At 44.2% G+C, this 16,267-nt stretch overlaps 1 protein-coding gene and 1 pseudogene across 2 annotated transcripts in view; one reads left to right on the top strand and one right to left on the bottom strand.

The window, feature by feature from the left end:
* LOC147619356 (serine hydroxymethyltransferase 4-like) overlaps positions 1-16,267 on the bottom strand; it is a 35,487-nt pseudogene that overhangs the window by 18,841 nt on the left and 379 nt on the right. Inside the window, exon 1 of the transcript XR_015261841.1 lies at positions 14,924-16,267. This exon is cut by the window's right edge and continues 379 nt beyond it. The product of XR_015261841.1 is annotated as a serine hydroxymethyltransferase 4-like (transcript). The remainder of the gene's footprint in view (positions 1-14,923) is intronic.
* On the top strand, positions 30-1,552 carry LOC147619357 (uncharacterized). Its single transcript, XM_086772983.1, has 3 exons — positions 30-331; positions 480-641; positions 766-1,552. Exons 1-3 carry the CDS (start codon positions 50-52, stop codon positions 1,045-1,047), a joined length of 726 nt encoding a protein of 241 aa, XP_086629109.1. The 5' UTR covers positions 30-49; the 3' UTR covers positions 1,048-1,552.

Below are 16,267 nucleotides of genomic sequence, written 5' to 3'. Positions count from 1 at the left end.
GGCTATTGTAGACAAGAGATAGACATTTATGAGTCGGCCCATTCATGCGATGGCTGCATTGCTTCATCCTTTCTACAAGAAGCCAACTCTTTTTAATGACAGGAGTCTACTACAGGGCAAGGATGCGTACATTGGCTTGATTTGCGAGGAGGATGAGCAGTTGGACATTGATGCAGAGCTCGCTAGCTATGAAAATAATTTAGGGTCATCCTTTACTAGACCTGTGGCGTTGAGGCCGAAGGCAACGAAGTTCTCTCTTACATGGTGGCAGAGTTATGGAAGACAAGGTCTTCCAAGTCTCACTCGTATCGCTTTACGTGTCCTCTCACAGGTAAAGTTTTCTATCTTTACATTTTCCATACATGGGTTATGGACCTGGGACCATGGTTCATTGTCCAATGTCTATTGTCTATGACCGTGTCCAATGTCCATTGTAATTTGTCACCATTGACACGTCACAATGCACATGTGACATGCAGGATTGCTCTGCTGGTGGATGCGAGCGCAATTGGAGTGCTTATTCGCTAATTCACACGAAGATCCGTAATCGACTCAGCACTGCACAGCTAGAGAGATTAGTCTACTGCCGAGCAAATATGAAGCTTGTGCGAGATTACCACGCTTTGGGGACACCCAAGCAGGTTAGAAAGTTGAAACTTTGGGCTAGCGTTTATACATATTACAAGCGAATATTTGTAATTACTAATTACTACTTTCTACGCTGTTAATAATGTGAACACTGAATTGCATTTTGTTTTTTAACAGACAGATCCATCAAAATTGAAGTTGGTCTCGGAGGGGAGTGCAGAGGAGACTGAGCAGCCAGCAGCAGCAGCAGTAACAGCAGCTTGTGAGAAACGATCAGGAGGAGATTATTCGCATGCTGCACAGAGAGCTGGAGAGTGTGGATCGACGTGTGACGAGGTCACGTGCGCGAGTTCTCAGTCTCCCGTTAGTCGGGTGAGATGCAGGTCCAGAAGTTTCACGACGAGAGACCATTCGGCGAGGAAAGCTTCCTGTCCGTACTCCTCAGAGACGGGCAAATGAGGCTATTCCTCTCATTCAGCCTACGGAGGATGATGATCCAGGACAGCAGAGTATGATGGCAGAGCCAGAGTATGATGAAGAGGGCAACATCCTGACAGATGGGGACTTGCTCTCTTCAGGAGTGTCATCATCCTCATCCGATGAGGAGTTTTGAGATTCAGAGAGTAGAGTCTCGAGAGTCGAGTCGAGACTCTTTGTTATTGCTTAGTGTTTTTTACTTTTGAGTCTTGACTCTTGACATCAGACATTTATGATTTGTTATTTGTATGCTCTAGTATGAGCCTTTTAGGTTGACATCAGACATTTGTTATTTGTATGCTCTAGTATGAGCCTTTCTACGTCTATTTTGTCTTGACAGCCATTGTGTCAAGTATATGATGTGTGTTTTGAAATTAGTACATACTACATGCAAATTGGTTTATTTTGATTCTTGAATGTTTCAAACTTTTATGTACCTTAAATGTAGAAAGGTGTTGAATGTCCTATTGTTTGCCAATGGTACGTATTTTTACGTACATGAAAAATTTTACTGTACGGAACACCGTACAGTACGTACATATACACAACGTACAGTACGTACCCATCAACCTTGTGCGGAATTGTATTTGCAGGTTTATGAGAAAGAGTTATTAGCCGTTATTCATGCCCTTTAAACATGGAAGCATTATCTTTTGGGGACTGAATTTATGGTAAAAACAGATCACCAGAGTTTACGACACTTTCTTACACAACCTAAACTCTCGGAAAAGCATCTAAGGTGGGCAAACTTCTTGTCTATGTTCCATTTTCAGATTTTGCATACCCCGAGTAAGAAGAATTTGATGGCGGATGCTTTGTCACACAAGCCTCAAGTGCATGCCGTAACTACCGCCTATCATCAGGACTTATCAGGGATGTGAGATATGTATGCTTTGGGGACAGATTTTCAGCTTATCTGGGCTGATTTGAATAATGGTACTGCTGTCCCATCTTATTCGATTAGAGATGGGTTTTTGCTGTCCCATCTTATTCGATTAGAGATGGGTTTTTGATGATGCAAAATCGTATTTGTGTAGTGCATGAATTACGCCAAAAGGTTATGGAAGAGTGTCATGCTCCGCCATATACTGGTCATCGTGGTATTCTAGCTACTACACAAGCTTTGGAAAGATATTTCTTTTGGCCAGCTGTATGCAGGGATATTGAAGCTTATGTGCGAGAGTGCATAGTGTGTCAGAAAGTCAAGTTTGACAAACATAAGACACCTGGTTTGCTTCAACCCTTACCCATTCCACATTAACCATGGAAAAGCATTGCTATGGATTTGCCGAAATCGACACATGGAAATGATGCTATATAGAGTATTATAGATCGTTTTAGAAAATAGGCACACTTTATTCCTGTGTGGAAAACAATCAAGCCAAAGCACATGGCAAAGTTATTCTTAGCTCAGATTTTCAAACATCATGGCATGCCCAACTCTATTGTGGGGGATAGAAATCCTCGGACTACCAATTTATTTTGGCAGGCATTGTTTGATAATATGGGCACAAAGCTGAGTTTTTCATCAGCTTATCATCCTCAAACGGATGGTCAGAGTGATTGCAAATTCAGCTGTGCTTGATTTGCTTAAGTGTTATGTAGCTGAGCAGAAGGCAGATTGGGAGAAGTATTTGCCATTGGTTGAGTTTGCATATAATAACACTGCATTCTTCAACTAATATGGCTCCATTTCAGATAGTCTATGGCAAGGTGGTACTTCCACCTATCTTACGAACAAAAGATGAAATCTTTGCAGCAGCAAATGAGTATGTCCATGATTTGGATACTACGTTTGCACAAGTTCGGACAGCCATAGAAAGATCTCAAGCTAAGCAGAAAAAGGCAACTGACAAACACAGACGAGAGGTGGTTTTCAAGGAAGGTGATTGGGTATTACTTAAGTTTGAGAAAGCACGTCTTCGGAAGTGGCCAGGTAAAGAAGGCCGGTTTCCTAAGCTTTCAAACAAGTATTACGGGCCATTCCAAATCTTGCAGAAAATAAATGAAGTGGCATATAGATTGGTATTGCCCGATCATAGTTGTCACGGTACGAAAATACGATACGGTACGGTACGATACCGTACGGGAATATTCGGTACGATATGAAATTTTGGGATGCGGTACGATAAAATACGGTTTTTATTTTTTACACTTACAAGCTATGGAGCTTCAAGCTTGAATGTGAGGGAAGGTTGGGAGGGGAGGAGTCTACAGTGCTTGAGAAACCAGTACATGGATATGTGTCTCTCCCGGTTGGATCTCCTGATTGTCTCCAAAAAAGAACCTGGATGGGTAATGCAATACCAAAGGTCTCCCAGTGTAGCGTTTATGACTAAGGGACCGTCCTTGCACAAATACGAGGAGTGCATCTAGGGTGATAAGTTTAGGGACTCCTCTCTAGATCAAAATGGCCATGTCCAAATGTTCTCCCTTGTGCATAACTTGAGAATCTAATTGTCTAGCCTACCTATACCAGGGATCCCCAAGTGATGTAGCAAGATTCTCTCATCCTACCAATCAAGTGTACACTACCAGTCTACCTCGCCAGATTTTTTAGGTCTCTCCACAACCCCATATGGAATACTGAGTGGACACGAAAGTTGCGAAGTATTGCGAGCATTTGGGATCTTCGTAAAGCAGGGTTTCTATTTTTTTTAAGCATTTGGAAAATTTTTTTCAAGGGAAAAAATTTTTTTTTGGGGGGGGGGGGAACCTAACTCGTACCGTACGATATCGTACGAATTCGTACGGTATCGTACCGTACGACTCGTACGTACGAATAGGTTCGTACGCGTACGAGAAACAACTATGTGCCCGATCACTAGAAAATACACAATGCCTTTCATGTCAGTTTGCTGAGGACTTATGTGGGACCACCTCCTATGGAACCAATTTTGGAAGATCCACCAAAAGTGGATGAACTTGAGGAGGTATTGCAACCTAAGCAGATAGTTTTTTATAAAGAGCACAAGCATGCAAGTGGCAAGCTAGTGCGTAGGTATCTTGTGAAGTTTAAAAACTATTCAGCTATCTTGTGAATAGTTTAAAAACTATTCAGCTATGAATGCAAAATGGATGGACGAGGATTATTTTGTGGATTATCCACAGCTTCTGAAGGCCTACTTGGAAGCTTTTCAGTTGCAGTCAGCTTTAGAAGCCGGGGAAAATGTCACAAAATTCCTTGCAGATTCTATTTTTCTATTGTTCATGTGTGGCATGTGGAGCCTGACATGACATACATGTATGGCTGGTGTAGCCTGACATGGTGTGTCCGTGTGGCATATGGAACCTGATATGACAGTACTTGTAAACCGGCCTGACGGGCGGTGAAACAAACACTTGCACATAAAACACTTCAACGGCATTGAGGACCTAGAAAAAGAAAACAAACAAGGGGAGCTAGAGTGCTCCTGCAAACAATACACGGACACCGATTGGCCCCAAAACGCAATGGCGCCCCTTGCGGTATTTCTTTAATTGAATAAAAGAGCTTTGATTACAATATAAGGCTGGGAACTCAGCCGTCGCAGTAGAACCCTTGAAGCCTGCAAAGAACCTGCATCTGGCTTCTTGTCCACTCGACATCCACAAACAAATCCAGCCATTGTTCGCATCGAAAGACTCTCTCACATTGAATCTGCATACAGAAGCTTTCTCCCATGATCAAGGTTGCCACAACCATCCATAGCCTCTCACACTATGAACAGCATCACACCCTGACACATCCAGTGCTTCTGCATCACAACACAGACTCCCAAACTGTCCCTCAAAAGAGTATCACAGCGCAGCATACCATACAATCGACACACCTGTACAAAACCTTCTCTACCTTCCAAGGGTACTATCCATCTCTGTCATGGATTCCCTGTCCCCTGCCCAATCAGTAGCAAGGCTGTACCAAACATGTGTCCATTCATGTACCTTCTGCCTGCATGTGACCTATCTCCTGGAGAAACCCAAAAACATGCTTCCTCGTCGAGAAACCTACGACCTGTTTCCACATGAAACCCTTAGGCCTGTTTCCCTTTGAAACTTCTGTCCTGTTTCCATATAGAACCATTCATGGCACCATTCAACAACAGTGCCAACTACGGCATACATCTAGTTACCTGTTCCTTCATGAAACATCTGGAAACATAGAGATGCCCATAACTGTAGGTCCCAATGTTCCTTTCTAGCAGGAAGAAAACAATCTGCTCCATGAGCACGCAGCCATGCGAGCTTGCATCACTCCCATGCCAAGAAACATAACCAATTGACCTGTACTTGCAGCCAAAAACCCAAGTACATTGCTGAATTTGCAGCCAAGCAAAAACAGCCCATAAACTGTCCTGTTTCCACCCTCTGAACTTCCAAACCCTTCCTCTCACAAAGGGCTAGAGAGAACCACTCTGGAACAGTCTTGAGCCAGTGAAAAGAGAGACTCCGAAAGACATCACCTGCAGTCCCACTTGCTCACAAAGAAAGAGAGACTTACAGTCTTTATGTCACTTTCCACAAGAGAGAGAAAGACATGAGGAAAAGCCCCGTTGTGTCCTGCCTTCTTGTCCTGCAGCCGCCTGAAGTCCAGCACCTGATTCGACATGATAGAGAGAGAGAGAGAGAACACTTGTAGGTGGACCTGCTGTCCAGCCTTGCACTCCCTCCTGTGTATACTGTTGCGCAGCAGGCCAGACAGCCCTCCAAAAGCCAAGAAGAAGAAGGATTCAGTCTGCGCCTGTCTTCTCTGCTGAACAACAACCAGCCCGTGTACTTTTCCCAAAAAGCAAGCCTGTCTGTGGAGTTCAGGTTGTGTGTATTTCAGCGCAGCCCATCAGCCGGTTCTGTGCATCAGTCCTTTCCACGCCTGCCATCAGCCCAGCTTCGTATGCGCTTCTTTTTTTTCAGCAAGATCTCCACGCCTGCAGCCTGTCCACTATCCCCCCCAAAAGCAAGAATCCAAGCGGTGCAGCCTGCAGCCTGTTTGCGCTTTTTCTCTCTTAGAAACTCCACGCCTGCCCTTCCACGCTTCAGCCAGCCTTCCTTTTTTTCCAAAAGCACACACGTGGCCCCAAAATAGCATAAGGGCCACGATTATCCCCAAAAAGGGGTTCTTTTATTTTTAAAGGATTTTAAACCTTTGTCCCCTCCAAAATCCTTTGTCCCCATGGGTTATGAGAGAAGACTTTTATCAATTGGCCCCCTTCACACTTGGGGTTGTCCACACATGGGCTTATTTTTTGACTCCAACCTGATGCCATTCACACTGTCCACCATGTCCCCATGCACACCTGCATACTGTCCAGAGAAAAACACAGGGTCGTAACAGTACTTGTATGGCTGGTGTAGCCTGACATGATAGTACATGTGTGGCTTGTGGGGCCTGACATGGTGTACATGTATGAAGTTTAAAAACTATTCAGCTACGGATGCAAAATGGATGGACGAGGATTATTTTGTGGATTATCCGAAGCTTCTGAAGGCCTACTTGGAATCTTTTCAGTTGCGGTCACTACTTAGAAGCCAAGGGGAATGTCACAAAATTCCTTACAGCTTCTATTTTTCTATTGTTCATGTGTGGCATGTGGAGCCTAACATGACATACATGTATGGTTGGTGTAGCCTGACATGGTGTGTCTGTGTGGCATACAGAGCCTGACATGACAGCACATGTATGGCTGGTGTAGCCTGACATGATAGTACATGTGTGGCTTGTGGGACCTGACATGGTGTACATGTATGGCTCATGGAGCTTGACATGATGTAATTCTCTGAGACTAGCTATCTTGGAGATCTTTTGTATTTATGTTTTGGGAAGGTTCCGGAAGGATCATGAGCCCTAGACATTTTATCGGATACAACTGAGCAGATGGGTGTTTCTTCAAGTCTAGCTGCACTCATGTGTGTGTATTACTTTGATTTTATCTTTGGATGACTTGTCTTGTTTTCTTGGACAATGCTTGAGATTTCTGCTTGCTTGGGGCCAGGAACGCCTAGGCACCTTGTGGACGTGTATGTGCACACCTATTTGGGACTGACAAGTGGTCTACATGTGTTTTGCAGGTGGTAAGTGCTCCCAAATGTCAAAATACGCAGCTGAAATGATAACCAAATTTGAGACCACAAGAGCAAGTAGAGTGCAGAAAATAGACAGCACAAGAGAAGGAGAGAGATAGGCGTGTAACTCTTCTCTATACACAAGATCCCGAGGAAAAAACTGAATGAAAACAATGTGGGGGCAATGGGGCCTATTTATATGGCCCCATACTAGGGTCGGCCAGCGCTAGGATGCGCCGCCAGCCCACACGACTGGGCACTTCCAGTCGGCCAGCAGAAAAAACCTCCACGACCCCTACTGAGCATGTCAGTCAGCTCCATGTGCAACAGAGTGCAGTCGGCCAGCTACAGATGCTCCTGCCAGCCTGTGGGGTGGCAGCCACCCACACCATGGAAAAATGGGAAAAATGGGAAAAAAATACGAGTGAGGAAAAATGAGAAAACACCTATACAGGGCGGGCACACCCACAACAGAGGCCCTGGTGTCTGATAAAGACAGGAGATGACTTCTAACACCAAAAACTCAATTTACAGCTTTATGATTTCATATACTAATAATTATGGGTGCAGGTTCACACACTTATAAGTGGCCGGACAACTTATAAGTTGTACACACTGAGCTGGACTTATTTAATCCACGGGCGGCCAAAGGATGGGCTATGGACAATATTTGGGCCATCTTCAAGAAGGCGCCCCCTTCTAGACCTAAAAAGCACACATGGGAGCTAATATTGGTGGTGGAGCTCTAATCTTGAGTAAGACTCCAGTGTTATGGGAGGCGCCTCGTCGACTGCTTCTACAGGCTGTTTACAGCCTTCTACCACGACAAAAACCTAACAGGTGCATGGGAGGTGCTGGCCAACCCCTCCTGCATGTTCTCCATTGCTGGCCGGCTAATTTACAGCTTGAACAGAGACTGGACATATCATAAAAACAGAGAGGAATAGTTGGTCTTGTGCATCTAGACAGTTTTCCTTCTGATCGGGAGCTTGCAGGCTTGTGTACTGCTGCTGGTCGCATCCTTCTGTGGCTACTGAGGGCTGATCGACTGTTGTAAACAACCCCTCATGGCTGGTCGACTTGTCCTATGAACCATACAGGAGGAAGGTGAAGATACAGGGTTGTTTCGGGCTGATGCGGGAGTGCTATGGGCTGTCCATAGTTGTCCTACATATGCCTGACGCTGGAAGTGCCTTCTTGTGTTGAGAATTGTCAACAAAATTCTGCATATGTTTTTTGTTTTGCTTTCATATTGTACTACTAGAAGAGACAGGTGTTAGCCAGTGGAGAATCCCTGAGCACCTATGAAGTTGTATTTGGAAGCAGACTCCTTTTTGGTAATCTAACCATAAAAGAGGGGGGGGGGGGGGGTGAGCCCATCTTCTAGCCCCTAGCGTGGTGTACTGAATTGCCCTTCCGTTTACATTCGGTACACAGTGAGAACATGCATTGGACGCCGGAGGACCATGCCACTTTTTGATACAAGATGGTTGGCTTTTCTACAAAGGCCGCCTTTGTGTCATGAAGTCGTTTAGGGCAGCTCTTCTCCATGACACCCATGATGCCAACACCGGTGGTCAAAGGGGCATGAATTCGACTTTGAGAGAAGATAGAAAGGCAATACTATTGGCCAAAGATGAGGCGGGATGTGTTCACCTATGTGCAACATTGTCCTATTTATCAAAAGTGAAAGCATCTCATGGGAAGAAATCAGGGTTGCTTCAACCTATTCCTGAGGGACCTTTCCAAGATATTGTTGGATATTTTAGAGCTTCACGCATAACCCTGTGTACCCACTTGTGTCCGTGTGTGGACTACTCCCAAAAGGCCTATGCGTATCCACCCTATGTGTGTGTCACCTTATTCATGTATAAGTGTGTGTGAAGACCTGCTAAGGTGTGAACACCCCTTATAACTGGATAAGATAGGTGTATGACATGTGTCATATGCTTATATGTTCATGTGATTTATGATAGAGTCAAAAGATAAGGATACAAATGCATGTACTTGGTGTACTTTACACAACTTTAATCAAATATATTGAGTCGTGCAATCATCTCTCTCTAGAGCATTAAGTTTCTCTCTCTAATTCTCTCCCTCTCTCTTACGGCTTGTGCACCTCCACAGCCATGGAGCACCTCCATCCACCATAGCTGCCCTCTCTAATCCTCCAAACCCTGACCCTAGACTAGGTATTCAACATTTGGTATCAAATCCTCGCTCTTCCTCCCCTGACTCAATGCTCGTGACTTTCTCTGCTGTCAACGTTCCTACTCCTGACCTTCACGCATAGGCCTGGCTCCATTAGCAGTGCTTGCCGCCTAGTCCCAACTTACAATGCCGCTGCTCTTCAAACCTATGCGTCCCGTGCTCGGCCCATCTCCCCCAAGTCGGACCCTACCTGGCCACGACCCCCTCTCCTCCAAGCCTCCTCTTACCAACGTGCGCGCACTCTGCTCTGTCCTTGCATTTCCGCCCACCTCGTCCACGCCTTTCTCGGCCACTTTCTCATTTGTTCCTTCCCGGTATTCCCGCTTGGGCGTATTCCTGTTCTCACCTTCGCTCGAGTTCGAGCTCTCTGATCAACAGCAGGTCCCACTACTGCTCATCCCATCACACCTTCAACTTGCCAAAGCTTGCACGCGACTTTCCCTACCTGCAAATTCAAGTCGGCTCACGCATCTGAGGAGTGTGAAGCAAATATTCATTTAAGGCTTGTGGAGTAGCTTCAGAGTGCTAAAACCAATACCTACAAAATCCACACCAAAATCAGATTGGGACTTTTTCAAAATGGTGCAAAAAATCACCAAATTAAAGGCATCTACATTTCACAAAGATTAGGGATTTTCAAATTTAGGGCGAACATTGCCTGATTAAAGTTTCTGTAAGCCATAACATTTGGGGCTTTTTGCAAAATCAAGCCATTAGCATCTAATTAAAGCCTGCCTACATACAGAAATTTGGGAGTTTTCAAAATCGAAGTGATTCATCACTTCAGCAAATTGGGGCTTTTCCAAATTTTTAGTAAAATCAGAAAATTGAAGCTTGTGCAATTAATTAATTTTTGGGCTTTTATGATTTAGTCAAAATTAACTAATTAAAGCCTCACACAACACATTGAGAGTCATCCAGGATTCTCTGCCATGGTCCACGGACCTAAAATGACTGGCCAAGCATCCACAGCTTGGCGCTGGCACCGGCGCCGCAAACTGCATCTACATCGACATTTGTTCGAGGGGGGGATCTTATCTCCTTCAAATATTTGTGTTTTTTTGTGTGAGTGTCATAGGTCCTCTACCTAGGTCGTCCCCCGAAAAAGATTTGTAATGAATGTTCATGTGTGTCAATGTTTTCTCATCTATGTTTGTAGCGCCTTGTGCTATAAAAGGCTTTCAAAATTTTCTCCATTACCCTGTTTTGAGTCAAGGGGGGTAGTCTAGAAGGACTGAGGAATCTTATGTGTGGGGTCAAGCTCCATTTGCAGGCTTCGTTGTGATCTATTGTATCACGTCAAGTACGGCCACTGTGATCTTTTGCATCACGTGGTGCCAATGAGCCCAAATCACCATAAGTATAAAGGCCACTTCATAAGATATCACCTTCGCTCCGAAGGGGGGTTTGTTGGATATTTCGGAGCTTCATGTGTAACCTTGTGTACCCACTTGTGTCCGTCTGTGAATTGCCCCAAAAAGCCTATGTGTATGTATCAACCCATGTGTGTGTGTGTCACCTTATTCATGCATAAGTGTGTGTGAACACCTACTAAGGTGTGAACACCCCTTATAACTGGATAAGATAAGTGTATGACGTGTCATATGCTTATAAGGTTTGCAACCTATAAAAATGCATGTACTTGGTGTACTTTACACAACTTTAATCAAATACATTGAGTCGTGCAATCATCTCTTTCTAGAGCATTAAGTTTCTCTCTCTCTCTCTCTCTCTCTCTCTCTCTCTCTCTCTCTCTCTCTCTCTCTGCACCTCCACAGCCATGGAGTGCTTCCATCCACCATGGCTGCCCTCTCTGATCCTGCAAACCCTAACCCTAGACTAGGTATTCAACAAATATATATATACCTAGATGAATCCATGAACATGCCCAAATTCACCTTTTAGGAACGTGCATGTTATCTACTCATGGTAGTCAACCCACAAGACTATGTAACTATCAACTCCATTATGCATAGTATGGACTAGATACTACGACATCCCCACTAACGTCATCAGTGCCCAATAGTGGGTGAACTCTATATCAAGATATGCTCTCACACACGCACTCCACACACACACACGCACACACACATAAGAGCATATATTCACACAAAGTCCTACGTATTGAGTTTTTGTCAAACCTCCGGAGATGCAAGGCGGACTCAGCCATAATGAAGCCTAGCACTAAGGGAAGTAGCAAATAGAAAGAATTAGTACAACAAATAAGTAGTTGATAGGGCATATGCACCGCTAAAGATAGAAAGAATAAGCACAATATCAACTGGCCGCAACTCGGACGAAAACTTCACAATGTGAACACTGAAATCTATGGATTTTGTGACAAATTTGCCTCCGAGTCCGAGTAAGCATAGCACGCAATGTTTGACTATTATTGATAGATTCAACAAATTTGTTCCTAGGACCATAGTGTCAAACCATGATGCCAAGTTTACGAGTCATTTCTGGAGGACATTGTTCGACAACTTTGGTACTGAACTAAACTTTTCCAATGCATTTCAGCCATAGATAGATGACCAGATGGAGATTTACAACCAGTTGGCCTTTGTCATGCTGAAATGTTATGTCCACGATCAGTAAGATAAGTGAGAATCTTATTTGTCTTTAGTTCAAGCAAATCTTGAATGATTCGTTTTCTTCAACTATTGGCAGGACTCCTTATGAAGCAGCATTTGGAAGACCATTCATGTCGCTATTGACCAAAACCTCATCTTCAATCCCTGAAGCGAACAAATTGACAAGGTCTTACAAGGAAATCTTGGAGTCAGTCAAAGACAAGCTAGCTAAAGCAAAGGAGGCCTACACTCAACAGGCCAATAAAGATAGAAGGGATGTGAAATTCTCGAAAGAGAATGGGTATATCTTCGGATAATGAAGCAACGACTGAAACACTTATGCCCAAAGTTATGTTTCAGAAGCTTCGAACCATTTCCTATCTAGAGAAAGATCAACGAGGTGTCCATGGAGTTAAAGTTACCTCCGAGTTAGACCATGCACGATGTGTTTCATGTCACTATATAAAGACAAAGATGTCCTTGGACCCATAAATCCATCTTGCTGCAGTCGACAAGAATAAACCCCTACAGTACTGGCAAACAACCTCCTGGTCCTTCCACCACATCTTTCCATGCCAATAAAGCTGCAGAGCTCCTTTATCTGGTTCTAAATCTGATCTTTATGTGTTGCCCTTCAAGGATTAGCCTTGGAAAAAGCATGTCCATGTCCATGTGCATACACATGACATTCCCCTCTACTAAACTTGATGATGGGATTCCAACTTCTATTCTTGGATGACTGTCATCATCCCTTTGTCTCTTCCTGGAACCTATTATCCTTCCCTTCCTGGCAACCCTTTCACTGAAAACCCTTCCCGGTCTACAAATCCAACTCCAAATTTGATGAAGATCTGTGCATCTGTTTCATCTTATCCCCTTTCCTTGCATGCCCTATCCCTTAACACTTTCTCTCGTCTTCTTTTCTTGAGTATTGAGTCTCGCACTCTCACTCCACCCCTTGGAGAATCATCCTCCCTTCGAACCGTTGACTAAAAGCCTTTCCTGGTGTGCCCCAAGTGACACGGAACACCACCAACCAACCTCCTAGGAACTTCTTCCATGTCTTGTGTTCCTCTCCTTCGACTATGCACAGCAACCAGCCATGTGTCCATCCCAACTTGCACCACAAATCACTTGTCCTCTCTACCTGACACCTAGGGTGGACATCTCACCATCTCTCTTCTCTCTCTCTAGAATTAGGCGCCCCTCTTCATGAGCCTCTTTGGCTATATTTTTTGCACTTTCTCCTTCTTCCCAACTCCATATCCAAGCTTGCTAGTGTATTTTCCAAGCTTCCAAGAGTGTTTCTAGGTGGTATTCATTCTCCCACGCACTCCCAATGACTGAAATTCAACAAACAGCTCTTATATTTGTTGCAATTTTTGGTCTTTTTGCTAAAAATCCTAATTTTAGCCTTCCTTTCTTAAGTTGAACCATAGGGGAAGCTTTCCTAGGATTCCCTTCATGCAGTATCACATGAGTGGCATCAATCCCCAGCATATGCAATTGCCATGGATGCCAATCCGTTGTACATACATAATGAGAAAGCACGGGTGGACCAATTGGTAACCAAATAGTGACAGAAGGTCAAGAGTCCACAAATTCGCGTTATTCTCTCATCATTCTAATAAAGCACATACACCATCCGTGGTGAAGGCCCTACATAGGGTATTCGGGACCTAATATTGTCTCTCTCTCTCTCTCTCTCTCTCTCTCTCTCTCTCTCTCCACATATCTATCTTTCTTGTGCATTATCTTTGTCACGAAAGATTGCTGAATTCTATACTTGGAAGAACAAATTCTATTCATCAAGCTTCCGCGCATGTTACATTCTTCTCCACATCTCCTACACACACGATTCTCACATTGTTTCCCTCTCACAGAATCCAAGTAACCTAACATGTCAGAGAACCCTAAAAAGCATAAGGTTTTTTTCTTGAGATGAAAAAAACTTAGGCATAGCGTAGAGAGATCACTTCAACGAGTATGCATTAAATCAACCTTAGCACAAAAGCGTAGAGAATACCTGGTTCTTGTGAATCCATGGAAAGCAAAACGGAAAAGCTTACTGAGACCTTCCGTGCATCGCAATACCTTCCCCATTTAGGTCGCTCTAATACCAATTGTTACAACCTTATGGATCTCCTTAACATGAAACACAAGTGATTAGTACAAACCCCCTAAGAGGAGTGTAGGCTAGCTCGCCTCCCAACCATAGTTCGATGCTTCGAACCACCCCCAAGCCAAGGACTAAGGTTTAACTTCCACAGATCCATGCCAATATGCCCCATAGAGGCCTTCGGCATGCCAATCTATGCTTTGCCACATGCGTGACCGGAGTCTCTGACCAATAGTGAGGTTATGACAATAATAACCCATGCTTCACTACCCACTACTACTATAAATAACCATCCTATTATAAATAGCCAGTACACGTGGATTTATTAATAATAATCTTAGCTGCTCATATTAGCCTGCTTTCTCCTAATCCCAGGGCTCCCCTAACCCTATCAGATTAGGTCACTAATCTCGAGAATTAGCACTAGGTGCGTAACACAACCCCAACTCATTAGCCCCAGATTCACGAGATCATGGCCCGCCATCGAGCACCTCATCCTCGCAACAGACTATCGACATCTCTAGCCTTCTTGTATCACCCATGATGGACATCCTGGATGGGTCCTTGCCAGGCATACAGGGTATTTGACTATTTTTATTCAGCTCTCCCATATCCCATCACTTATTGTACCCTATATCTAGCATAGTGGGATCTAGATTTTCATCTTGTATAATCTTAGAGTCTCAGATCTTAGCTTTCAATTTTCAGTCGGTCTTTTGAAGACATTAAGGTAACTTTCTTTCTTTCTCTCAAGCAAAAGCACACTCCTTAAAGAGAAAAAAAAATGTTTACAATATGACGAAATCAAAATTCATTTAAAGAGTTTACAAGATTCTTAGGGGGGGCAAGGTGGGGGGAGAAATATATAATTCTAAAAAAAAACCAATTCTATAACCAAAACGCTTACGAAAAATACCTGGGCTGCAACAAGACCACTTATGTGAGCCATATCACACATCAAAACAGCACCGCACCTGTCCGCAATATCACGAAATTTGGCATAGTCCCATTCGCGAGGATAAGCACTAGCCCCACAAATTAGAAGCTTTGGCCTATAAACAAGTGCAATGCGCTCAAGATCCACAAAATCGATGTAGCCAGTTGAGTTGACTCTATACGGGAAGCTCTCAAAAAAGATAGAAGCCCCTGACACTTTCTTCCTACTAGAGGTATAGTAGCCATGGCTCAGGTGACCACCTGAGGGAGAATCCAAACCCATTATTCTGTCCTTTGGCTGTAAAAGAGCTGTATAAACTGCAAAATTTGCTGTTGTACAAGAATATGGTTGCACATTGACCCCCCACGTTTTCGGTTCAAGATGAAAAGCCTTCAATGCACGCTCAATACACAAATTCTCTATGAAATCAATGTTTTCATTTCCACAGTATAACCTGGCACCCGGTATGCCCTCGGAGTACTTGTTGGTGAGATGACTACCCAGAGCTTCAGTGACAGCTTGAGAAGTGTAGTTCTCAGATGCTACAAGCTCGATGCTCTTGCATTGTCTTTGCTTCTCTTTTTCCATGATGACCCAGATATGAGGGTCCACCACTGGTAAAGGCTTGTTTCCCCACGACTGAACTGAGAGCCGCCCGGCGGGCGAATCTGCAGACTGGGCAGGGTCATAGAAGGCACTTGACCTTGAGGACTGCAGGTTACCCAGATGTGGATGAGTTGGCTGAGCATTGAGGACTCCATGCCAGCTATTTTGGGCAGGCAAGTTTAGACTGGGAACAGGCTTCTGTATGGGGGAATGGGAGGAGCTCTCTGCTGCTAAAGGGCTAGGGCTAAGGTTCCTGAAGGAACCAGGGGAGCTAAGGTGGGGCAGGAAACTCTGGCATATTTGATAATCCTTCCTGCTTTTCTTCAAAATCTGTGTATGCTCAAAGGTTTGTATTGGGTTCTCTCTATTAAAACTTGCTGGATGGAGATGGTGATGTTCTGGATATGTGGCTAACAGTTGCAAAGCAGAGTGCCCAAATAGGTTACTGTGAAGTGGGGTTTCGGGCAAAGGAGTCGCATGGAGAGCTATGGGATGATGAGGCAAAGTGTGGTCTAGAGACTCGTTAATGGTAGTGGCATTAGATGAAAGCCCATTAATGGTACTGGCATTAGAGGAAAGCCCGTGAATATTATTAGGGTTAGATGAAAGCCCATTAATACTACGGGTAGACGAAAGCCCATTAATAGGAGTACTGGATGAAGGTGGTCCTCTATGTACAAAGTGCCCAAATGGCTTTGAATCAGAAGCATCCATACC

The sequence above is a fragment of the Cibotium barometz genome, chromosome 33 (genome assembly GCF_041138505.1).
Source record: "Cibotium barometz isolate CiBa-2024 chromosome 33, ASM4113850v1, whole genome shotgun sequence".
In the NCBI taxonomy this organism is placed as follows: Eukaryota; Viridiplantae; Streptophyta; class Polypodiopsida; order Cyatheales; family Cibotiaceae; genus Cibotium; species Cibotium barometz.
This window is presented reverse-complemented; position numbering and strand designations above follow the sequence as displayed.

Bases quoted from the DNA above. Each gene is read 5' to 3' on its own strand.
- LOC147619357 (XM_086772983.1), top strand. From the start codon at position 50: ATGGCTGCATTGCTTCATCCTTTCTACAAGAAGCCAACTCTTTTTAAT. The intron at 332-479 runs GTAAAGTTTTCT...TGTGACATGCAG, and splicing joins CTTTACGTGTCCTCTCACAG to GATTGCTCTGCTGGTGGATG. The intron at 642-765 runs GTTAGAAAGTTG...GTTTTTTAACAG, and splicing joins CTTTGGGGACACCCAAGCAG to ACAGATCCATCAAAATTGAA.